The sequence below is a fragment of the Fukomys damarensis genome, unplaced genomic scaffold, assembly GCF_012274545.1.
Source record: "Fukomys damarensis isolate Sample0158 unplaced genomic scaffold, DMR_v1.0_HiC HiC_scaffold_9, whole genome shotgun sequence".
Classification (NCBI taxonomy): domain Eukaryota; kingdom Metazoa; phylum Chordata; class Mammalia; order Rodentia; family Bathyergidae; genus Fukomys; species Fukomys damarensis.
The window spans coordinates 42,551,775-42,577,885 of NW_022900921.1; the positions used below are offsets into that span (position 1 = coordinate 42,551,775).

At 37.9% G+C, this 26,111-nt stretch overlaps 1 protein-coding gene across 1 annotated transcript in view; it reads right to left on the bottom strand.

Annotated features, from left to right (window-relative positions):
- The window catches only part of Mgat4a (alpha-1,3-mannosyl-glycoprotein 4-beta-N-acetylglucosaminyltransferase A), a 109,511-nt gene that overhangs the window by 45,862 nt on the left and 37,538 nt on the right, over positions 1-26,111 (bottom strand). The window contains exons 3-5 of the mRNA XM_010643224.3: positions 24,166-24,333; positions 20,186-20,326; positions 11,355-11,488 (exon numbers count right to left, since the gene is read on the bottom strand). Of these exons, the coding sequence (XP_010641526.1) occupies positions 11,355-11,488; positions 20,186-20,326; positions 24,166-24,333 (443 nt within the window). The remainder of the gene's footprint in view (positions 1-11,354; positions 11,489-20,185; positions 20,327-24,165; positions 24,334-26,111) is intronic.

The window sequence follows — 26,111 nt, forward strand, 5'->3', positions numbered from 1 at the left end:
GAGGTCATGAAGAGATCAAACTTTCACATAATGTAAGCTGCAGAAGGAGAAGAAAGGCCACAAAGATCTTTACCAGCCTCTTGGAGCCTTCCCAGGGCCTGTATGGCCTGACAACAAAGACTCAAAGGTGTCATTTTCTGCATTCCATTCTCATCTCTAGCACCCTCCTCTGCAATTCCCAGCTGTCCATCTGAATTCCTTTTATGTGATGTCATCAGGCCAATCACAGTACTCAGGACATTTCTTTCTTTCAGGCAACCATGTACTGTGCGGCCTGCTGTCCAATGTCTGAGAACGTACGTACTTTGCTCAGGTTATACTGAGAAGATATATGCCATTCTTGATAACTCCAGCATGGCTGAAAACAGAAGCTATTTTACATAATAGGGAACCAGTTAGGAATATGCCAGAACAGTACTGGCAGCTCATAATAAATTATATTTCCCTGGGATCCAAGAAAGAGCTGTTATTACCCACAAACTGCTTGATTTTATATTTTAAGTTAAACATGGATGTACCAAGACAGACAATCAAATATCACAGTATTTTAGCTAGCTTTACTAGTTTCTAAATCGCTCAAATGATGAAAGATAATAAAAGTAAGAAAGAGGAAGTTAAAGGGCTAGACAAAAAGAAAAAAAAAGACTACTTCTTCATTTGCAATACATTTGTCACAGCCTTTCCTTCTCCTAAACAATATGCTGATGCTATAGCAGTGATTATCAAACATTTTATTGGAACCCACTCAGAATAAGTTCATAAATGCAATACTTCTGACCACTTCCATGAAAGTCATCCTAGACAAAGCCTCACCTGGATTATTACAACAGTTATCCAAGAGTTCTCCTCACTTCTGCCCTCACCAAAGCAGCCCACGAGCTCATCTCAGAAGGTAAATCCTATTATTCTTGCAATGTCATTGTCAGACAGGCAAATGCAAGTTGGGACATTTTACAAAAGAACTGGCCAGAGCTCATCAGAAGTTCATGACAAGAAGATGCCCAGGAGCCTTCACAAACAGGAGGAAACTGAGGATGCAGAACAAGCAAATGCAACGTAGGCTTCTCTCAAATGGGTGCTGGAACAGGAAAGTGACTTTAACGGGAAAACTGGAAATCTGAATAAAGTCTACAGTTCAGAGTAATAGCCTAATTTCTAGATTGTGATAAATGTATTACAGCTGTATAAGCTGTTAGCTTCACAGCAAGCAGAGTGCAACTTTTCTTTGCAACTTTTCTCTAACTCTAAAATTATTCCAAAATAAGGTTCTTTTAAAGTGCCTTTAAAAAATAGTAATTCAAGTGTCTTCTCTACTTGAAACACTGAAATCACCATCTACTGTAATTAGAGCAAGGTTTGGTAAAACAGAACTGCCTGTTATTCAAAACTAAAACTTCACTAGACCACAAGCCCACCCATTCACTTATCATCACCCAGGGCTGTTTTCAGGCTAAAATAGCAGAGACTGAACAGCCTGTGAAGTTTAAAATGTTTACCAACGGGTCTTAAAAAATGTACCATCATGTGAGAGAATGAAAAGATGAAAATAAAGTGTTTGTAGATGGGGAGGGGAGAAGGGGGTGAAGGGAGGGCAGAGGTAAGGGGAAAAAATGAGAATCAAGACTTGCCATGTAAAGGTACATGATCCCAACAATGAATGTAACTGTACTGTATCCCTAAAATGTACCAATAAACTCAATAAAATTTAAAAAGAAAAAAAAATGTACTATCCTCCTTGACTTGAGCACAAAAGCAAAGTTCTTCCAGTCACCCATCATATCCCCTGTGATCTTGCTTACCTTTTCTGCCTGCCTCCGCTCCTGAGACGCTCACCAACTCTGCTCCAGAAACTGATGCCCTTCTGTAAAGTTCTGTAAACTGTGTCCAGTAATATGCTCCCCCGGGGCCTTTGCATATACAGTTTCTCAACATTTACTGCCCACTCTGCACCCTTCAGGCCTCTGTCTATGTCCCGACTACCCTAACACACCCTCTCTGGTCAGCCATGTGTGCCTCTTCTTTTTCACCCAATTAATCCTCCACGGTGCTTACCACCATTTAACATACTGCACATTGGGAGGTTTTCTGTCATTCTCTATAGTACAAGTTTCAGTAGAAAAAGGTTTTGTTAAATTTATTCAGTGCTATGCCTAACACTCAACACACTGAGTAAATATTTAATTACAAGCAAATTTTATAGGATATATATTATATATGTAATTTTTGCTAGTCATTTGTATGATTTATAACCAATGCATAAATAAACATGTTAAAATCTACCTTCCAGTAAATTACAGGCAAAAGTACTACTAATTCACCAAGGTAGTAACTTATAATTTAAAACCAAGAATGAATTAAGTAGAAAGACAATAATAAGTATAAGAAGACTTGAACATTATCATTAACAGACATCTACAGAAAGAAAACCCACTTGATAACAAAATCCATTCCTTCTAAGTACACAAGAAACACTGCCCAGAACAGACCATACAAGGCTCATAAACAAGTAAAGATTAATTTAAAGGACCTCAATTATACAGACTATGCTCTGTGAGTACAACAAAATCGAATTAGTAATTGATGACAGAAGGAAATCTGTGGAATTCTCAAACAGACAAAAATATAAAACACATTTTTCAATAACACATGGGTAAAAGAAGAAATTACAACATATTTAGAACATATTTCATCTAAATGAAGGTTAAAACATGACATATTAAAACTCATGGAATGAAGCTAATGTGGTACCTTAGAGGGACATTTATACCTTTTTAAATTGCCTATAAGAAAAAAGATCTCCAAGCAATGCCTAAGCATTCACCTTATAGATCTAGAAAGAGTAAATCCAAAGCAAGCAGAAAGATGACAGTTATTAAGATTATGCTTAGCCTGGGCATTTGATCAATTTAGCACAACTCTGTCTTAATGGGGAGGGTGTAGTTTAGTATTAAGGCCTGGGGTTCAATAACCAGTAAAACGCACACTCACACACAGAGTGGAAATTAATAAAATATAAAACAAATGATTGTCACAGGAAATTTTTCTATTTTACTTGCCAGCCTGTCACAGCAAAAAAATCTCAAGAGGAAGAGGAAATGAGGAAGGACCTGGGGCTGGGAGTGGGAGAATGAAGACAGGAGAGTACGTAGGGTAACACACAAGAACTAGTCGAGTCGGCAGCAAGGTACAAGTTTAACTAAATTTTTTTCAAAACAAAAAAAGCCAGTTGGATAAAAATTCTTATGCACTGCAAATTTCAATTTAAGAGCTTCATCTGTTATCTAACAAATTTTAAAAGGTTTTTAGGAACAGCATTTATTAGGCAATGGAAATAAAAACTATTGAATCTCCAGTACCTTCTTCACTTCAATAATTCAGTACACACCAGTACAATGAGTAAAAGAATACTTATCATGAAATCTGCACTTTCGCCTTTATTAAAAAATAAGTCTAACAGGTGACAGGAGTGGAGCAGAACCACACTGAGGGCTGCTGTGTCTGAGGCTGTTGCTCTCCTTGCTGCTTCAGGGTAGAAAAGAGTTCAAAGCCATCCAGGAACTAAACAACTCCTACACTCAAACAGATTAAACTGTTTATGAAGAGTTCAGTTTTTCTGACATTCCATCCTGGGAAATGCACAATTATCAATGAGAATCAGATACAAACATGGCACAATTTATTTCAAAATATGAATAACTAAAATTCTCAAATTCAGGAGGGATGTGACATGGTTCCAATAACCAGGGGTAACAGGAGGAACTGCACAGACTAGCTGGACTTGAGGGTAGCAGTTTGGCTCTGGGGCAGAAAGACAATCTTTAAGAAAAAAAAAATAGTCTGTCACCTCATTTTCCTGCAAATGAGGAACCTGAAACCCACCTCCCATGACGATTCATAAGAAAGGATCCAGAACTGCAATTACTGAATAAGAAAAGGAAGAGAAACTCAGTAAGTCCTGTGAACAAAACACATACTCTCTCTCCCTACACACACAAGAGGTGAAAAATGTGACCAAATATTTCCCCATTAACTTATAATCAAAAACCCCCCCACAGAATTGGAGCAGTTACTACTATACAACAAAACTAAATATTATAAATTACTGTAGTGATTCTAAAATGTGTACAGAAATACAAAGGCCTTAAAATATCTAAGCAATCATGAAAGGAACAAGATTGGAGAACGTTACCTGCTTTCAATATTTAATATGAAGCTTCAGGGACCAACACAGTCGAGTAGTGCATGAGGAGCAAGCACGATTAGCAGAACAGAACAGAATAAAGACCCACACTCACATGTTGCTGAGATTTCAAAGGCACCTGGTGACCCTCTGGGGAAGTTCTTCCCAACAAATGGCACTGCAGCAGCTGGATGTTTAGAGGAAAATCTGGATTTGAACGCTCCTTACCACTTAATAAGAACAAATTAACTCAAGATGGATCAGACACCTAACATGAAAGCTAAAGCTAAAGCTGTCAGAGGAGAAAAATCTTCACAGAATGGAGGTAGTAAGAAAGGCGTTCTTTAGGTCATGAGAACAATAATTGTAAAATAAATAAATTAGAGATATCATCTAAATTGAAAACCTCTGCTCATCAAGACAGCGTGAGGAAAATGACAGCACAAGGCATCTACAGACTTGGAGAAAATATTCACACATACACAGTAAACAGGAATATATTTAAAATGCACAAAGAACTCTGATAATTGAAGAGAAAAAAATTTTAAATCGGGAAAATATCGGAAAGGCAGTTCACAAAAGAAGGTATACAAATAAAATGGATTAGTGATGAATAAAAGATGTATCAGAGATGTAAACAGAGGTGTAATAAAATACTAAAACTAACAGTGGAATCTAGGTGGTACACATATGGGTATTTTCTGTAAAATTCTTGCAACTTTGTTGGAAGTTTTAAGCTTTTCACAATAAAAAAATACCAGTGGAAGGTTCTTTCATGAAATTAAGACATATTATAGCAGAAAGACTAGCAAAAGAATCACTAGCACAAGGTAAAATAGTTTCTTATATGAAGGACGGAGAGAAGTGGAAGGATATAAGATGAATTTAGCTCCAGCATCCATGCGTACAGGAAGGAGAGAACAGTGGGTTTTATGTCCACATGAAGTTTACAGGAAGAGAGAATGTGTTTGACCATACTGGATCTCAAAGGTTTGTTGGCGAGCTTTTAGTTGCTATGACCAAACACCCAACTAAAACAACTGAAAGCAATAAACATTCATTCTGGCTCATGGTTTCAGAGGCATCATTCCATGGTCAGCTGGCTCCACTATTTAATTGAACTTGTGGCCAGGTAGAAACAACCAAAGCAGAAGGCTATGGTGGAGGAAAACTGCTCACCTTAGGCAGCCAGGAAGCAGAGAGACAGGGAAAGAGCCTGAGATGAAGGGCCTAGGGGCCATGCCCTGTGAGCTGCCCAGGAGCGTGTGTGTCTCTAAACTTCCTAGCCAGCCTTCAATCCAATCCAGCTGAGAGTTGAGATTAACCATCACACTCAAGGAAAACCACTCACGTGAACCTTTCATGAGGAAACTAGAAATGTTAGTCCACCAAGCACTGACAAGAGGAACTGTGGAAATGACAAAAGTACTGGCAGAACATATTGAGCACTATTAATTCAGAACCAGGACAAAAACAAATGGGGAGGTTAGTGGGACATAACAGCAATGTCCTTCCTACTCTTGACAATGTAGAAAGGCAAACAAAACTCAACAAAAATCCAGAGAGGGAAGCAGAAAGAAAAGGTAACCACTGCTCATCTGTACTGGTCTATGTCAGGGGATATTACCTGAAGCAGTATAACAAGTAAAAAATATACTCAGACTATTTGTCGTTACAATGGCAAACACTACACAAAATAATATAATTGGCAAGCAAAGCAGAAGTGAAGGAGGAAGGAAGGAGAAGAAATGTGGAAATATATCAACTTCACTGTTTTCCATGACTTCATTTTCCATAAATACCATCTGAGAAAATAGAAGGGTTACATGAAAGCTGTGTATAGAAGGTTACCATTACAAAGAAGATCACTGGTATAAAAATGTAAACTTCCCAATGTCAAAAAGAGGGACCAAACAGAAAAGCAAGAGAGAATATCCCATAAAATTACAGGACTAAGTAACCGTCAGTCAGATCAATATGTATTGAAAAGCTCAACCCATCTCCAAAACAAATCTTTCAGGTTAAATCACAAAGCAAAATCCAAAGCCAGATTGTAAATAAAATATATTTTTAAAATGATGTAGAAAGTAAGGAAAATAAAAGGAAGGATGAAGAAACATTAGATGAAGCAGATCAAAGCTAGCACAGGTCACTCTGTCCTTATTCCTGAGGATGAATTCAGGCCAACCCAAAACTAGCACAACACAAAAGGCACCTAAAATTGACAACTAAGGTAACTCAAATATCTACGCATCAGATACCTTTATCATTTGTGAAACCAAACCCACAAAGGAAAAAAAAAACAAATACATGAGGCAGACAATGTTTAGTTCACCTCTCAGCCTGTAACAATTCAAGTGGGGGGAAAAAACACAGCAGGGATTTAGTTCAGTGGTGCTGCTGCCTGCCTTGCAAGTACAAGGTCCTGAGTTTGATCCCCGGTACCAAAAAAAAAACCCAAAAACAAAAAACAAGTGCTGCCTTATGGGCCAAGGATTTAGCTCAGTGGTGCTACCACCTGCTTCACAAGGGCAAGGTCCTGAGATTGATCCCTGGTACAAAAAAAACAAACAAAAAAACCCCCCCAAAACCAAAGGAAGCTAAAACACAATGGGGTACATTCCACTGATATAAGAACCCCATAGACCAAAAATTTCTTTTTAAGTGTACACAGAATACTCACAAAAACTGAGCCACAAGAAATCAGAAACTGAAGTTGGCACTGTATGGATGATGTTCTCTACTCAAAGATGCCATCCAGTTATACATAAAAAACCAACCCAGAGATGGGGTAAAATGAACGATGGGGAAATCACAGATCTTTTCAGTGTATCTTTTTATATAGTTTTTTTAGAAGCAGAGTAATGTTTCACATAACCTGTCCCATTCAAAAATTATGCATAAGTCAAAATGGTAAACAAACAACAACAAACTTTAGTCCATTAACAATGAATAAAATAACCACACTGAAAGGGATAGGGAAGGCAAGAACTAATCCAAACAATTTTGGAAAACAGTAAGACTGAAGATACTGTAAGACTGAAGACAGAAGAATTGGCTGGGTGTGGTGACACCTGCCTGTAACCTCAGCACTTGGGAGAGGCTGAGGCAGGATGATTCTTAGTTTGAGGCCAGCCTGGGCAACAAAGCAAGTTAAGGCCAAGCTGGACTGTATTGTAAGACAGAAAGACAGAAAGACAGAGACAGACAGAGACAGAGAGAGACAGAGAGAGAGAGAAAACAGACAGAAATGAGACAGAACTCTAGCATATAATAGTTACTAATACATGTTATTCTAGGGACAGGGTTAAAATACAAAACCACTTTATGTTTATTTTGGACTGAAAAGAAGATAGATATAACATGATGGCCAGGTTTTCTGTGCCAACTGAAAATAATGTAGCCGAATTCCAAAATCCAGATGAGGATATGCAGGTATCTGAGCCCAGGCCACTTGCCTGAGCGGCTAAAGCAAATACTTAGCATTTTTAGTTTCCAGAGCAAGAAAGAAGCACTTCATCCCACTAAGAACAAGGCAGAGGATTCCCCAAATATAACAATGCAGCAGGAAAAAATTTTTCTGCCAAAATCAAGAGTAAACATTTTGCAAAAAATGAGTGATATATATAAATAATAATATAATACATAAGAGCATAAAATACATAAAATGCAGCATACAGACTAACAAAGAATCATCAGAATACAAAAACCATAATTAAACTGTAAGTAAAAATAAACACAGGAATGATACAATTTGAAGGTCACACTTAAGATTCAACCCAGGACCCCTTAGGGCAGCTAGAACTCATTTCACTCAACTCCTTGTGAGATTCAGAACAGAATCAGTGACCTTTCAAATAATGCAAGGAGTCAACTGTTTAAAACTTTGCATGTTCTAAAAGTGTCTCCTCATATGCTCAGGAGGCCCACAATGGTGAAATGGCCAGAGAGGAACAAAAAACAAAAGTATAGCTAATAATTACTTTTCTGTCTCTCTTGTCCTTCCAGAGGGCCATCTTCTGGTTCTACTAAGAAAAAAACAATTACAAAGAACAGAAAGTGACACAAGAAACAGTGACAAAAATCCTTCAGTGTCTATGCATATTCTCCACTTTTTCATCCTTCATTTTCTCATGTTGAAATGGACCAGAAATAATTCATGCTTTTATAAAAACTCCTAATTCACTTGACAGTGTTTGAAATATTTGTGACTGCCTGGGTTAAATTTCAAATGAGAGGCAGGGGGTGGCTTTACAAAAGGTGACAAGCTGGGACTTGAAGGATGAAGAATAAGAAAGGAAGAGGTAAAGCCGTAGACTCTCCAATAACAAACAAACTGAGGACACTCAAGATCTCCATGCCGACTGGGAACATGATGATTGCAGCTCATGTCCATAATACTGTGCACCACAGGCAGGAACCCAGAGAGACGCAGTTTGGGAAGGCCAGGTTGACTGAGTTACGGAATGATTAATGCCCATAAAGCATTCAAATATCATTGTCAAGTAAGGAGGTTGAAATAGGAGCTCAGGAAGAACTTGGAGATCTCAATCTGGAAACCATCTTACATGTAAGTCAAGGTCAAAGCTACAGAATACATGCCTGTTACTAATGCCAAAAGGACCCCAGACTACCAGAACACTGATGAGAAAACTAAAATCAAGGTAGAATCAAAAAAAGTGATAATTTTTAATTGCCAAAAGCAAGTCAATGAACTCTTTTATTCCCCTGTTTAGGACACATGTTCTTGATTGAATTTTTATGTGGATATGCAGAAAAATGCTGCCAGAGGATCCTGCAGGGACAGGAATATTCCTGTCATGTGCACGGCATTTTCAGCGCACACCTCTCCGTGTGTGATGTCACCGTGCCTCCCTATAACAATGGTGAGCTCAGAATGTTTTGAACAGGGCATAATTCTCATCATAAAGATGAAGAAATGGAGGCTCAAGTGGCAGAATCCAGCCCCAAACACAAGGTCTCTGACTCCCCACCCTAACGATAGTAGTGAATCTTAGTGGCCCAAAGGCACGACCAAGATGAAAGTCTACAATCTGTGTGTATGTTGTTCTTCATTTTTCAAGTACGTATGGATTTTTTTTTTGTAGCTTTAATGCCTTTTTCTGTGTAAACATTAACATAGTCTCATGGTAAATTGAAAGTCTACAATCTGTGTGTATGTTGTTCTTCATTTTTCAAGTACGTATGGATTTTTTTTTTTGTAGCTTTAATGCCTTTTTCTGTGTAAACATTAACATAGTCTCATGGTAAGTAAACTCTAATTTTATAAAACTGACAAAAGAAAATAATCAGTCCATAATCTGTGCTCTCAAGATACCTGCTACTAGCTGGGCATGGTGGCACACGCCTGTAATCCCAGCGCTCAGGAGCCTGAGGCAGGATCACTATGAGTTCAAGACCAGCCTGGGCTACAGAGTGAGTTCCAGGCCAGTCTCAACTACATAGTAAGACCTTGTCTCAAAAAACCAAAAAAAAAAAAACAAAAAAAAAAAAAAAAAAAACAAAAAAAAAAAAAACAAAAAAAAAACAAAAACAAACAAAAAAAAGAAAGAAAAAAAAGATACCTGCTACTAATAGTTTTAAGTATGTTCTAGTAGTTCATTTTCTGTACACATTTTATGAATGCATGGTAAGAGCTGTATAAATGCGTGTCTGTGTTTGAATATTATTTTTGTAGGACTTGGCAAAAGTTTCCACTGGATCAATTTCTTGAAGCAGAATGATGAGTCACAGTGTATACTTCAAACTTTAGTATCTACCGCCAAGTAACTTTCCGAAGACGTTGTACCCATTTCTACAAATATATAATATGAAACTGACAAATATGATTACTAAAATGTAAAAAATTCTATCAGACAAAAAGCTCACGTTGATATAATAAATGGAACAAAATATTTCAGGTGATTCCCTCATATGTGAAAATTTCTTACAAATCAAAACATAAAACTAAAACAATAAGCAAAGATAATAAGCAATCAAAAAAGCAACATTTAATTCCACACAGTAAAGAAGTGTAAATTAAAGAAAAGAAAAGCATTATTTTTCACCCATCAAATTGGCCTCCCAAAAATTGAAAGAATAGAAAAACGCGTTCTTTGGAAGAGTAATAATTCAACTTCTGCAAGTCATTTTGGCCATGTATGAATATTTTAATAATTATAAACAGAGCCAGAATACAAATGCACAATAACTTATTATTTAAATGCACTGTTGCTAACTATAAGAATTTTCAAATACACTGTCACTCAAAAAATTTTAAAATTATGTTTAAACCATACAACGGAACATTTCATATCTATAAAATGATATTTGGTCATTTTAGCATAAAAAGTATTCATGGCATGAAAATACTTATATATGTATTCATATATATGTATCCTAGGCATAAGAAAAATATCTTAATACAAAATATTAAGATATAAAGAATTAATTATAATTCTATCTGCACAGAGGAATGACAGTTTACATGATTGTTTTGTACAGTACCCATGTATGAAGGAAAACATTAAAACCATTACCACTTGAAAAGTGATGGGAACTCTGAAAAGCAGGAGTCAGAGGGCCAGAACTAGATTATGTCCTGGATCTTTTTCCATTCAGAAACTGAACATGACAACTAAGGAAATGCTACAAAGGAGTTGTTTCCTGTGAGTTAAGAAAAACTTGTTCAAGATTTATTATTTCCCTAGATCTTTCTGGGAGACTATATTACAATAAGTGTATTTCTCATTCATACGATTTTTTACTTCTCTAATATGGTGGTTACATCTTGGAAGAAGGGGTAGGGGGTGGGAATAAAAGATAATAAAATCCTAGTCCAGGCTAAACCTTCTTTAGGTTTCAGGATTCCCAAAGAAAAAATCAGTGCAAATCTCCAAATTTAGGCCTCAGACCTAGAAATGGACATTTGTTCTTTAGGATCTATGTGTATAATATTATCCTACTGACATCAAATATTACCAATTCTGATTTATAAATGGAGAAGAAAAGTTAAAGCATACACAGCACACTGGATTTACAGTAAACTATCAAACAGCATTGCTTACCTAAGCTTTACTCACCATTCTTAAATGCTCATAAAAGCATACCCAAATATTCAATCATGCCTTCAACTCTTTTGTTTACATATTATAGAAAAAAGTTAAATAATTACCTCTCCTATGAAGACTACTATAACACAGTCCAACTTCTCTTCGGGATACAGATTATCAATAAGGGAATGAAGAGTTTCTATGAGGTAAGATTTAACTTCTCTCTTCACTGTGGGAATTCCCATTACTATTGAAACTGAAACAAAATAATATAATAATTATATAAAAACACGTTACAGGACAATATCGAAAAACACTGCTATTTCCAAAGTATTACACCTTCTTAAACCGATAGGAATATCAGTTTGAGGGATTCTACTTCAATTTCAGCAAGAAAAATAAAGGATACAAGGGGCATATAACACTATAATTCTGTTCCATATGGCTTACCTATTAAAATATGTAATGTCAGAAGACTGATAAAAATAAGAGATTAAACCTCACGCTAAACATAAGTGCTATATAAACAGCATATTTTATTGTACAACAAAACTTAAAAATCGACATATTCAAGAAATAATGTCTTACATATCAACTCCAAGGATATAACAACTGAGATGGGTATAACATCACTTCTGTGGTTGCCTTGCCAAAAATGCATAACCTCAACCTAGCCAGGAAGAAACACCAGACAGATCCAAACTGGGGAACAGTCCAACCCTCCAGTGCTCTTTCAAGGGTCAAAGTCATAGAAGATAATGAAAATCTGTCCTGGGTTGCAAAAGGCTAAGGAAACATAACAATTAAATGAAATATGGAATCCTGAGTTGGAACCTGGAGCAGAAAAATGGTGATGATGAAAATACCAATACGTGAATAAGAGCTCAGGTTAGTTAATAACCTCAGGTCAATGTTCATCTCCTGGTTTGCTCATTGTACTATGGTTGTCTGAATACTTGGAGACACTGCTTGCAAACATAAGGAAACTTTGTACACTGCAGGTCTAAAATGACTATATTGCTTGTTCTGAATGCAAATCTCTTCCTACATAATACACAGGGGAACAATTTAGGCACAATGTGAATTTTACATTTGCTTATGTAAAGCATCCCCTCTGAACTACCCACTAAGTGAATAATAGAAAATTGTACCTAGCTGGACCAAATTCAGAAACAGAACCAAACCATGCAGAAATACACACAATGGATACATTTTAAACATCTATTAGTGGCCTCAGTTTACCACATGCAAAGAACCATCCCATCCACATCAGGTGTTACAGCTACTTAAGACCTCAGATCACCTGCCCTGCCCCTCAGCAGGGTAACTCGAAGGAGCTACCTACCTGCATTCACCTTAACAAGCAAACCAGGAGTCTTCCAAGGCAGAGTACCATATGTATTGTAGTATCTGTGTACTTATCATTCACCATGTATAAACCTGTACTAATATCTTTATTAAGTTATCGTTTTTATGTGCAACTAATAACATTGGAATGTTATGACCCTAATTCCACTTTTCTCATTTTATAGTATAATTTTGTATTGTGCAGTCATTTGAGGGAACATACATGCTCTAAAATTGCCAGTATTTCAAAATGAGTTTTTAAAAATTACACCTTAAAGTCTTAGTATTCCATGTGCTATATGTCAGTAGAGAAGTTTTTCTCAAGTGTTAAAAATAATTTAATCTGAATTATGGAACATTTATAAGAGACACTATAAAAGAATTCATAGAATCCCAAAGCTGGAAGGAAATTTGAAGGTCACAGACCAATTAATCTACCATCACGATTTTGCAGACAAGAATACTAAAGTACCAAGGGTTTAGGGAGCTGCTCCTGAGGTTCCAGGTCATGCCCCTCTTCCCTTTTAGGAAGGAAGAGTCATCATGACTCAAAAAGGGATCTGCTCTACTGGTTCTTCATGTATTAAGAACATCTATTAAAGGCAAGGTTCTCCTCTAGGTGTCAGGCATATAAATGGTGAACAGTATAAATCAGACCCCTGTGCTCTCTGGGTCTATGTAGAAGTGGGGGCCTGAGTGTAATCAGAGAGGTTGATGTGGACTAAACAAATTTTAATGAGGTCAGTGAGAAAGGGTGATGAACTGGGGAGACTGTGATTGTGGAAGGCCTCGCCTCTTTGATACCAACTGAGCTGGTAATGAACAAAGAGAAAGAGCTGAGAAAGAACATTCCAGAAGAGGAAACAGCAGGGTCCTGAGGGCATAATGCTCTTGACATAGTCAATAAATAGCAGGAAGAGAATGCATCTGAAGCAGAGTAAGCCTTGACTCAGGTTAATTAGTCAGGAGTCAGGTCACATAAAACAAACAGTTTGACTTCTGAGCATGAAAGAAAGCCATCCAAGGATGTAGGCAGGGAGCAATGTTATCCAACTCATAATTTTAAGGGAATACCAAGTTTTGTAAAAAGTCAAAGCACTGTTTTAAGAGGAGCAACATCTTTGGGAAGATCAATTATGAAGTAACTGTACTAATTACAGGACAAGGGGTTTAAAGTAGGAGATCTGAAGAGATGGAGGCTTGAGAATGCCTGGAAACACCACCCCACGTGGGCTGCAGCAAGTGAGGGGAGAGGTCAAGGACAACTCAGAATAAGGTGTGGGGGGGTGTCTTCTCAGAGCAACACATCTGGGAGGGCAGGGCACCAAATCTAGATTTCCATTTTGGCCATGTTACCTTGAGATGCTAAAAGACAGGGTGAGTTACCCTGGAAGCAGATTTCCATACACTTTGATCTACCTCAGAATTTAAATTTGGGATGTTTCGAGGTAGGGAGGCACTCAGTGGTAGAGTTTCACTTCCCATTTATGAGGCTCTAGGTTCCACCCCCAGCATCACATACACACACACTCTCTCTCTTAGAATATAGATTTAAAAGAGTAACTATGATAAGAAGCGTTCCTAGGCAACACTAACTCAGGTGAAGTTCAAAGACTTTGAAGAAAAAGCAAACACGCTATTCCAGAGTATGCAAACAAATGTGGACCAAAGTAATAATGCAAATTCTATATTCTCTACCACTCTTGGGATTTTTCATCTCTTTTATCTTGCTTTTGTTTAGATGGCATGTTTAAAAAATAAACTTTTTTCCTCAAATATAGTCTTGTTTTGATGCTGAAATTTAAATTCATTAGTTCAAACTAAGACACTCAAAAGACTCCGAAAGCACTGAAAATGAAAGTACTGATTTTGACCAAACTTACAGAATTAGAGTAACTGTGTTTGTGGTATTCACAAAATGACCACAAAATAGGTGGTTTTCCCTGCCTTCCAACCCATGGTAAAACTGCACTTCTTGGTCCCTTCCTGGTTAGGAGAGTGAGGACACAAATGTGACTAGTGAGGACAGCCCACAGGTGACCACATGTGCCCTCTGGGGTGCTTCCGTCTGAAACCTTTAGGTTGTCTGGTCGCCTTGGCAAGGCAACACAATGGGAACTGCTCTGTCAGCCTGGGTCTCTGAGAATCAGTGAGGAGGGAGGAGGAAGCCCTCTCACCCATGAAGGGCTTTTACTATTGGCAAAAACAAACATTTGTTATGTAAACCACTAAGATTGGGGGTTATCAGGTATCACAGCCTAACCCAGCCTATTCCTGTGTGACACACAAATCTTCTGTCAGTTACAGACGAGAAAATATTTGTATCCTAAGGCTGGATTTTTTGACACACAAATCTTCTGTCAGTTACAGACGAGAAAATATTTGTATCCTAAGGGGCTGGATTTCAAGGAAAATAAATACAAAGTGTGACTGAAAAATACAGTGAACATTAAAAGTTTTTAAAATTTATTACAGTAAAAATCATATTGCTATTAATCCCAAAATACTCATCTTCACGTTGAACACCCTTTCTCATTCTCACCGCTTTCTTGAAGCAGTTCTGGGAGTCCTCTTTCATGACTTGAGTTGTGCTACTGCAGCTGCCTCAATGTTCTGAATGAATTCAAAACATTTCCCTTCCATGGTCACTTGATTTTGGGGGAAGAATCACAAGTTTCATGGTGCCAGATCCAGTGAATAGGATGGATGAGGACGTGTTACAATGTTTTTTATGAGCTTGACTTTTGACTGGATGGCACTTGGCAGCAGCATTCTCCATACTTATCACACCTTGTAAAGGCCCTCAGGAAAGAAGACACAGAACTGGCTCCAGAAAGTGCCAAGAACAACGGGACAAGTGTGTCTGAAGCAAGCAGGAGTTTGAGAGGGATTCACGGCAGTGTGGTTTTTGCTGTAATCAACTTCTAATTTAAACATTCATCGTCTATTTTAACCACATCTCATATGTCAGCAAAGCAAAGAATATGCTAATCTATAGAGAACCAAGAAATCAAACAGAAATAGAACCAGAGTTGGCTAAGTATTTTGTTTCATGAACTGTTCAGTATTTCCAATTCAAGTATTAAATGTTTGTATCTCAAGACTTGCCATGTAGAGGTACATGATCCCAACAATGAATGTAACTGTACTGTATCCCTAAAATGTACCAATAAACTCAATAAAATTTAAAAAAAATAAAAAATAATAATAATAAAATAAATGTTTGTATGTAATATTTACTATGTACTAGACAACCGGAAATACAATCATAAGATTGATAAGGCCCCTAACTCTTGTGTTTATGACTTGGCAAATAGTAACTGTTGCTATTTCCGTTTTCTTTCACTTTCCTAGGAGGTTTTCAAACTCTAGTGTGTATTTCCTTTAAAATAAAAAAAAATTTAGGCACTATCTTTATTTGACATTCTTAATCTTTAATTAGTCTACCTTCAGTTATAACTAAATTATGTTCCTTTTAAAATATTCATTGGTAGTCAAATATTTTTAGCCCATCATGTTCCCTTATGGCTTGACTTTGGTCATCTATTCTTCATTCCTTTCCTTCTACTCCAGGGTAGTATTCTGATTCTACTTGCTTGATGCATCTTCTGTGTCTCCATCTTTCCCAGTGTCATTTTTCTCTTTTGAGGGAAATTAACTTCTGGAGAACTTTCAAGGCTCAGCCCTGGGTCTCCAGTGATCTCACTTACACACATCTTAACAACTACTCACTCACAATGACTCAGAAAATTAAATGAACTTACTCCAAGATCTTACCTTGGAGTCCCTTATCTTAATATACAGTGAGCTGACATCTTCACTGCAATGTGTCAAAATCACCTAGAAACTCACCATATCCAAATGTAATATATGATCTCCTCTTACAAACCAATGCAGTAAAACATCTGTCACCTATCTTCCCCCACCACACTCAGGCTATCCAGAAACTAGGACTTATCCTCGACCACTCCTTCAACCTCAATCCAGAAATCCACTCAGTCGCTTTCTTATGTTCCCACATATTCCAAACAACTCCTGAATCCACCTTCCTTCCATCTCTTCTACCCAATCCAAGTCCATCCTCCCTCAAGTGGTCACTGAAACAGCCTCTTATCTCATCTTCCACATCTGCTCTTCTTCACATACTCCATTATTCTTCCCACTGCAGGAAATGTGACCTTCACAAAATTCAAATCCCATCAAGTCATCCTTCGGAAGTGCTGTTTAAACCCTTCAGTGGCTTCCTACTGCTCTTAGGATACAAACTGAAACCCTACAGCCATTCTAAAAGGCCCTTTGCCACTTGGCCTTGACTTGCATTTCTAGCCTCATCTTGTTCTGTGCTTCTCCTCATGCTACACTTCACCACTGAGGATCTTCTTTCATCTTCTAGAATATTCCATGCTCCCTTCCATCACAAGACTGCTGTGGTGCTCTTCTCCTTTTCTGGAATATTCTTTTCTTCCAAATATAAGATATAAGAACAATGACCTCCCAAAGATGACCACGCCTTAAATCCTGGAACCTGAATGTTACCTCGAAGGAGCTCTTGAAATGGGAAGAATGATCGGGATTATGTAGTGAGCTCACCATAACCACAAGGGCTACACAGAGGAAGGCCAGGGGGAGAGGAGGGAGCATATAAGTACAGAAGCAAAAGGGTTACAGTTGGAGAATGATTTGAAGACACTTATGCTTGGAAGATGAAGGAAAGTTCCACAAAACAATGTGGGTGGCCTATGGAAGCTGGAAAGCACAAGGAATTATTTTATCCAGAGCTTCCAAGAGGAACATACCCCCGAGAACACCTTAATGTTAGGACTTTTCTCCAAAACTGTAAGACAACAAATTTGTTTTACCTCGTTGAGGTAATAGTGATTTGTTACAGCAAGAATAGGAAACTAATGCACCCACCTTCCTTTATAAAAGACAGTCTACTGCTCTCAGGTGAAATGTATTAAGATTTTCCTAAATTCTTTAATTAGGCCACAGACCTCTTTCACGTGTTCTCAAAGCAGTCGTTACATCACTAACTTAAACTGTAATTATACGAGTATTTTAGTAACTTATTTGACTAATGCACATCTCCTTACCATAGAGAAGCTCAAGACTAAGACCCACCCACCCAAATTCTGTTAGCCAAAGTCCCTAGCAAGGTGCCTGGCACATGGCAGGTGCTCAGGGACTTGGACTTCAGCAGGTAAAGAAACACCTGCTGTCCCCCATGAGCAGGGTGCTTCCAAACCAGGGGATAACCTGACTCACCTTTTTCCAGCCCTGCAACTCTGCACTGAGAGGCTTTTTTTGGAAGAGGTAGGTGCTTCTTCAACTCAGAGACATTTTCTTCTGGTATTTGATTACTTCTTCCCTGGGCTCTTTGCTCTCCCCTTCCATTCCTCATGCACTTTATGCTGCATGCTGAAAGAACTATACCGCTCCACCCTTCTGATCACTAATCTGATCTTTAGCTGCTTCTGCTCTTAACCGGGCCATCTAGACAGAAGTTTTAAATATAATTATCAAAATAAGAAAGACAAAGTTTTCTAACTGATCTTTTCAATCTCACCATTCCATGGTGAGCTGTCCTCTGCCACTCCTCCTCTAAAAATACACAGGTTATGTTTTCTTTTCAAATCACACTCTGCTCTGCAGACTCAGTTTTTGTGAGGACTGGACTGCCGTGGTGTTGATCCTGACCCGTGGGAAGGTCTACTTGGAGGAGTCTGCCCCTCTGTAGTTGCTGAGTCTGTCCTCTGCCTAAGTAAACTTTGCGGGAAGACATGGTTGGCGCTGGTTAGTGAGAAGGCAGTGTTCCGTTCAGAGGTGAGAATTCCAATCCCCTCCCTGGATAAAGGCCACTGGGAATACTGATCCCCCTTCTCTAGTCTGAGGAAGAAACCCCTGCTCCCTAATTAATCAGCCTAGCCACTAAGAACAGAATCTTTAGCAGGAAGCTTTGGCTCAAAGAACAGAAGTACGTTTTTGCGGGGAAGGGGTGCAAAAGGGTCTTTGCTATGTAGTCCAGGCTAGCCTTGAACTCGGGACAATCCTCCTGCCTCAGACTCCCCAGTGCTGGGATTACAGGCGTGCATCACCATGCTAGGCAAGACCTTGAAAGTTTTAAATGACTTTAAAAACACTTCTATTTTGTTTTTATTTGCTATTCTTATTAGTGAAGATATAGTCTAAGCCAATAAAACCACAACTGGCTAAGGCATCTTACCTAAATACTATCAAAAGGAGAGACAATATTCGTATCTAAAATAAGTGTTATAAAGAAATTAATTTAGAGTTCCTATACATCTTGTTAGTCCATGTATCTAGCTTCTGCAGAATGCCTGGCCTCAATATATGTTTCTCGGCTCAATAAAGAAATGGAAGAATGAACTAGTCTGAACATGATGCTTTAAGAGTTACCACTTCCAGCAAGGGGTGGTGGCATTTGCCTATTATCCCAGCACTGTAGGAGGCTAAGGCAGGAAGATCACAAGTTTAAACCCAGCCTGAGCAATTCAGTGCCTTAGCAAGACCTTGTCTCAAAATAAAAATCTACAAAGGACTGGAGATGAAGCTCAGTGTGAAGGTTCTGGGATCACTCCCCAGTACAAAAAAAGGCGGGGAGGGTTCCATCTCTTTAGGAAAATACCATGCTATTTTAAAAGATTAATAAAAAAATATGGCAGAACTAAAATATAACAGGATGAATTGCGCTTATAAGTATAGATTAAGAAACAAAAACATGTAACCAAAAGACAGAAAATGCCTAAGATTGCTACTGAATCAGAAGCAGCTTTTCAAAAATATTAATGAAATATAATGAATTTCAATATCTATGAAGTAATCATCTTCTCTCTTGTTTATGGCTTATAAAGGAACAAAATAATACTTTGGTCTCTATGTTTCAAAATCCACAAATAGCCAGGCCCAGTACACCTGATGTTCTGGCTACTTGGGAGGCTGAGGCAGGAGTATCACTTGAGGGTTTCAGATCAGCCTGGCCAACATTAGGAGAACCTGTCTTTTCAAAAAATTAATTTTAAAATAAAATCTATCCAAAAGTTAACAAAGTTAAAATGAAGGAATAAATAGTACAAAGAGTTACAAACAGGTCCCCTAAGGACAATTCAAGTAACTTAGTGGCTCTGACAAAGGAGAGATAAAAATATAAATTATCTTGTGGGTATATTAGAAAAAGGTAGTAAACCACAGTGTTTCTATACTGGCATGAAAAGTGAAATAAGAATGATGACGTATATCCCTCTAAGAAAAAGTAGGACAGAGACCAAGCCTTGCTGGCATGACTGTGAGAGCTATTAATGTTGAAATAAGATACAAGAGAAAAAGCCACCCTCTACCTCCCAAATTTTAAAACAAAAAAATGACAAAGGTTGAACCATTTGGCCCCCTGAACTTCATCATCTTCGGCAGTCTTATTCTAGTCTATGGAGAAAAAGTCCCACTGTTTCCACCTGGGAACTGGACTGAGTTCCCAGTCCCTGAGCACAGACAGAGAAAAGACCTTCCCTCTCTGCTGCCAAGCTCTAACGGTCACCACCGTACCTCAGTCACAAGTCAGACCAGGGGCAGGGCCACAACGTCAACATACCTCCAGTTCTCCCACTGCCGATCTGCACGGCGGGCTGCAGGCTTCCTTCATTCTGTAGTAAGTGAGGCAAATGATGATAAATACTTGGCACTTGAAGAGATTTTTTGCTTGTTAACTCCTTCAGTAGCTTTAAGGTCGTATCTGAAACACAAAAAGCCTAATTAATCCACAGAACACTTTACCTAATAAAAGTTGCTGATTTTATAAAGATAACAGTAAAAATTTACAGAATGTTCTTTCTTAATACACTTTGGTGAGTGGGCTCTCCGTTTAAGGTGCAAAGGACCCCCCTACAATCCAGCCTCCCAGATGGTGCAGATGAAACAGACCGAGGGAGCGGAGGGCAGCAGAAGTGCCCAGAGGAAGTGGAGCACTAACCACTCGCCTCAGAGAAGCCCAGAGCTCAGACCCATGGGACAGACACCAGCGGGCTGTCCACCTACAACAACGCAATGACAGCAAGTATGCTGGCCACCAGTACCCTTTCCTTTCTCTATCTGTTCACGTTTTGCCAACATTTTCCATGGAACATCTCCTGTTTTCTGAAAACCTGAATGGAAACAGGACAAGCTGTGAATATTCAGTACAGATCATAACCTTCAAATAGTGTCAGTTTTTCTTAAGGGAACCAGTAAATCACGTCATTTGTTATGAAAGAAAATTTAGTTTAACCCAGAGTGCACATGTCATCCCAGGTACTCAGGGGACTGAGGCAGGAGAACTGAGTTAGCGGTCAGCCTTGGCTACTTAGCAAGATCCTGCCTCAAAAAAAAAAAAAGCAAAAACAAAAACAAAAAGGCTGGAGATGCAGCTCAGTGGCAGAGTGTTCTCTTAGCCTGAGGTCCCAGGTTCAATCCTCAGTACAGCAAATTTTTCTTTTTTAAATAAAAAAATTTTAAATAGCTTTGGGACTGAGGATGCAGCTCAGTGGTACAGCACTTGCCCAGCATGAGTGAAGTCCTGGGTTCCATTCCCAGTACAGAGGGAAAAAAACCAAAAACCAAACACTTGGTTCAGTTATGCAATATTGTTTTAAAATGTCATTAAAGTAGAATTTAATCTTTCAAACAAGACACCTACGAGTAAGGACTTGTACCCTCAACTCCTTTTAAACTATGACAAAAACTAGCATGGTGGCACATGCCTGTAATCCCAGTATCTTTTGAGGCTGAGGCAAGGTCACAGGTTTGAGGTCAGCAGGGGCTACACAGCAAGTTTAAGACCAGCTTGGACTGTATAGCAAGATCCTGACTCAGGAAACAAACAAGAAAATGAATAAAAACTTTTCACCATCACACAAGAAACAAAACTTTAATTCTGAGTAAGGAAATACAAATTTCATTATGCCATTTTCACCTATCAGATTAGCAGATTAAATATCAAATATTGGTAATAATGCAATGTCTAAGCTACTTAGAACAACATCAAAAGCCCTAAAAAAATTCAGTCCTACTACTCAGTAATTTCCTTTTTAAGAATCTAGCTTTTGCCAGGCACGGTGGTACGTGCCTATGATCCCAGCACTCTGGGAAACTGAGGCAGCAGGAGTACAAGACAAGTTCAAATTCAGCCTGGGAAACTCAGCAAGACCTTATCTCAAAGTGAAAAATTTAAATGGGCAGGGCCTGGGAATGTAGCTGAGTGACAAGGCCTTGCCTTCAATCCTGAGTATAAGAAAAAACAAAAAACAAAAACAACAATAACAAAAAACGCTTTTATGTATTCAACAAATGTTTAGTAGTTTATCTTGTTCTAGGAATGGTACCATAATGTCTGAAAGTCAACAGTCATCAAAACATGCCAATTTTGAAGAAAGTCATTGTCTCAATGAAAATAAGGGCTAACAAAAATGTGATCAATTCATATACAAAGACATTTATCACAGCATTATAAGTTGAGAGGCAAAACAACCCAGGGAAAACTCATTCAACTAAGTGTAAACAAATGTTTATTATGGTATATAACTGGTTACAGCTACTAAAAAAAGCATTCTGAAGAATATTTAATGACACAATAAAAATGCTCACGGTTTCATTTCAAGAGTAAATATTTTGAAGAAAAAAATGCATGGAAAAAAGGACTGGAAGGAAACAAAAAAACTTAACAGAAATCACTTGGCACCATGCTTCTGGGTGGGTTTATCTACATTATTCCATAATTTTAAATATTACTGTGACATAATATACACTTATCAGGAGGGGAAATTGAGATCATAAAACTTTAAAAATGAGGTAAAGTAGTGGATGTCCAGATTAAAGAAATTCATGTTTTTCGTTTCTTTAGAATTTTAAAAATACATTAATCTAGAAAGATAGTGCAGATCTGAAGGCAGCTTAATTACAAACATATATCTATCTGATTATCAGACTAAGAAGATAACAAAAACAAAGAGAAGATAAATGGCATTCATCTTCCTGACCAGACAGCCTCAGAGAAGGGGACCAGGTCAGCTATCTCCAAAAATATCCATTATAAAACCACGTATCTTCCTCATTATTATTAGATGAAAGAGCAGGGATTATTCCACATAGCACAGACTTTTCAGATCCCCATCAAGTCTATATGCAAGTTACCACATAAGCCATCAGCAAGAAGTTAAACTAAATCTCATTCTGAATTTGTTTGCACGAGATGAAGGTTCTTCACTACTGTCAACAAAATTTATATAACTGAACTTTAACTTGTAGTACTCTTTTAAAATCAAATTCAGCATTTAATAAAAATGACTTTCATGTGTTGATTTTTCTCTCTGAAAAGTGTTAAGCTGGCTGTGCCTTCAATCCTGAGTATAAGAAAAAACAAAAAACAAAAACAACAATAACAAAAAACGCTTTTATGTATTCAACAAATGTTTAGTAGTTTATCTTGTTCTAGGAATGGTACCATAATGTCTGAAAGTCAACAGTCATCAAAACATGCCAATTTTGAAGAAAGTCATTGTCTCAATGAAAATAAGGGCTAACAAAAATGTGATCAATTCATATACAAAGACATTTATCACAGCATTATAAGTTGAGAGGCAAAACAACCCAGGGAAAACTCATTCAACTAAGTGTAAACAAATGTTTATTATGGTATATAACTGGTTACAGCTACTAAAAAAAGCATTCTGAAGAATATTTAATGACACAATAAAAATGCTCACGGTTTCATTTCAAGAGTAAATATTTTGAAGAAAAAAATGCATGGAAAAAAGGACTGGAAGGAAACAAAAAAACTTAACAGAAATCACTTGGCACCATGCTTCTGGGTGGGTTTATCTACATTATTCCATAATTTTAAATATTACTGTGACATAATATACACTTATCAGGAGGGGAAATTGAGATCATAAAACTTTAAAAATGAGGTAAAGTAGTGGATGTCCAGATTAAAGAAATTCATGTTTTTCGTTTCTTTAGAATTTTAAAAATACATTAATCTAGAAAGATAGTGCAGATCTGAAGGCAGCTTAATTACAAACATATATCTATCTGATTATCAGACTAAGAAGATAACAAAAACAAAGAGAAGATAAATGGCATTCATCTTCCTGACCAGACAGCCTCAGAGAAGGGGACCAGGTCAGCTATCTCCAAAAATATCCATTATAAAACCACGTATCTTCCTCATTATTATTAGATGAAAGAGCAGGGATTATTCCACATAGCACAGACTTTTCAGATCCCTATCAAGTCTATATGCAAGTTACCACATAAGCCATCAGCAAGAAGTTAAACTAAATCTCATTCTGAATTTGTTTGCACGAGATGAAGGTTCTTCACTACTGTCAACAAAATTTATATAACTGAACTTTAACTTGTAGTACTCTTTTAAAATCAAATTCAGCATTTAATAAAAATGACTTTCATGTGTTGATTTTTCTCTCTGAAAAGTGTTAAGCTGGCTGACAATTATTCTACACGACTTTCAAGTAACATACTCCACATCACCCATAGAAAATGTTTTTTTTTATAATACACAAACAGTATCATTTGTACCTGAAAATTTATCCAATGCATCCTTACTTCCATTTGTCTGTGCTCCTACACGCCGGAACTGCTGTACGATGGTACTTAGCTCAGAAGAACGCTGGGAGATTCTGTGTTCAGCTATTCGAAGACGTTCTTTCAAAGCAAGAAATTCTCGTTGATAAGCGATTATCTTTTCTAGAGGCAAAACAAAAAAAAATCCTTAATGCATTAAAAAAAATCCAAACAGAAACTGTAAGTTTCATTGAAACTGTAAAATATGTTAAAATTAGTAGACTTCAAGCATAACACTGACATTTCTCAAATGGTGCAACTATAAGGACCATATCTGTGTTAACCAAAGCAAAGCTGATAATATATACTGACAGGGTGAGTGTAACATGTTTTATAGCATAATCACTCATTTGAATAGACTCAATGTTTCCTCTCTACTTCCGATTCTTCAAAGATTTGTCAGGACCAGATGTTCACCAAATTCCTGATTCCTAAAAACCCAGTAAGCTGGGTGTACAATGAGACTACTTGAGATCTGTTTTAATGAACTGAGAGAATCACAGGACAAGGAAAACTGGATCTTATGAGGATGACTGCAGCTATGAAAACAGTGGATACAAATGAGCACACTCAGACCCAGTCCCATGGTGGACATGGGCATAGCAACCAGGCAGGGGACTCATTCATTCCCTCGCCCTCAGTACCCCATGGGGCATGAGTGTGACTGGGGCAGCGCTGGCAGACTCACAATCTCACTCAAGGGAGAGAGAGCAGGGCGATGGTTTTCAACTTCTCTACCAAGCTAGACAGCCACCAGTTACTATTCTGACACCAAAACACGAGCAAACCTGTTTTTTGAAACTGAACATTACACATAAAAAGAAATAAACAACGTTATAATCTGTTTTATTCAAGGATGAATTCAGTGAGAAACAGACTTATGGAATCTGAATCTGCACATTTCTTAAAGCTGGTCTTGAAAACAAAAACATTGTCAGTTATACCACTGATACTATTTTTTGTCCCTGTGTCAGGGAAGCAAAGTACCTGCTAAGGATTCTGTGGTAGGGAAAAATGTTTCTCCGGCTTCACTGCCCCACTTGCCTACATGAAGTAATGGAGCAACTGGAGACACTTCCTTCCCCGAGGTCTATGGGATTCAGGAGGAGGGAAGCAGACCGGGGTGGTGACCAGAATGGGGCACACAGGGAGCCTCGGGATGCCAGCCACATTCTAGTAATGCCCTGAGTGATGTGGTTTAATGAAGTTCACTGCTGCACATGCAGGGTCTGGGCACTTTCCTGAACATATAAGTTCACATTGAAAGAAAAGTTACTAAGTTATAACTCACAAATACAAAACTATAGAGAACCAGGTGCAATGCAACACACTGTAGTCCCAGATTCTTGGTGGGAGGCTGAATCAGGAGGATCCCTTGAGCCCAGAAGGTGCCCAGGACACCAGCCTGGGCCATATAGCAAGAACCCAGCTGGGGTGGGGGGACCTCAATCTTGTAAAAAATATTAAATTCTACCTAAGCTAAATAATAAACTCATTCAGTACCTTTCAAAATAAATAATTCCAAGGGGGAACACTTAATGTCTGATTCTAAACTTCAGCCAGAATAGCATTTTTTATTAATCTTATTGGTACAGTTAAGGTATACAATATAATTACATTCATCATTGGAAAGTCGCACCTTTACACAATCCATCTTGGGTAGAATAGCATCTTTAAAGTACTGAGGAATGATTTAAATGCCAGCACAAATATTGATGGTAATGGATTACAACCTACTGAATCCATGAGGCCATATCAATAAAGAAATACAAATTAACAGATGAGGGTAAAAGGTTTCTTATAGCAGAATGTCAACTAATAAATGTAGAAGGAATGACAGGAAATTGCCATTCTACAATCTTCACAGCAAGACCTGATTCAAGCCAGCATCAAATACAGAT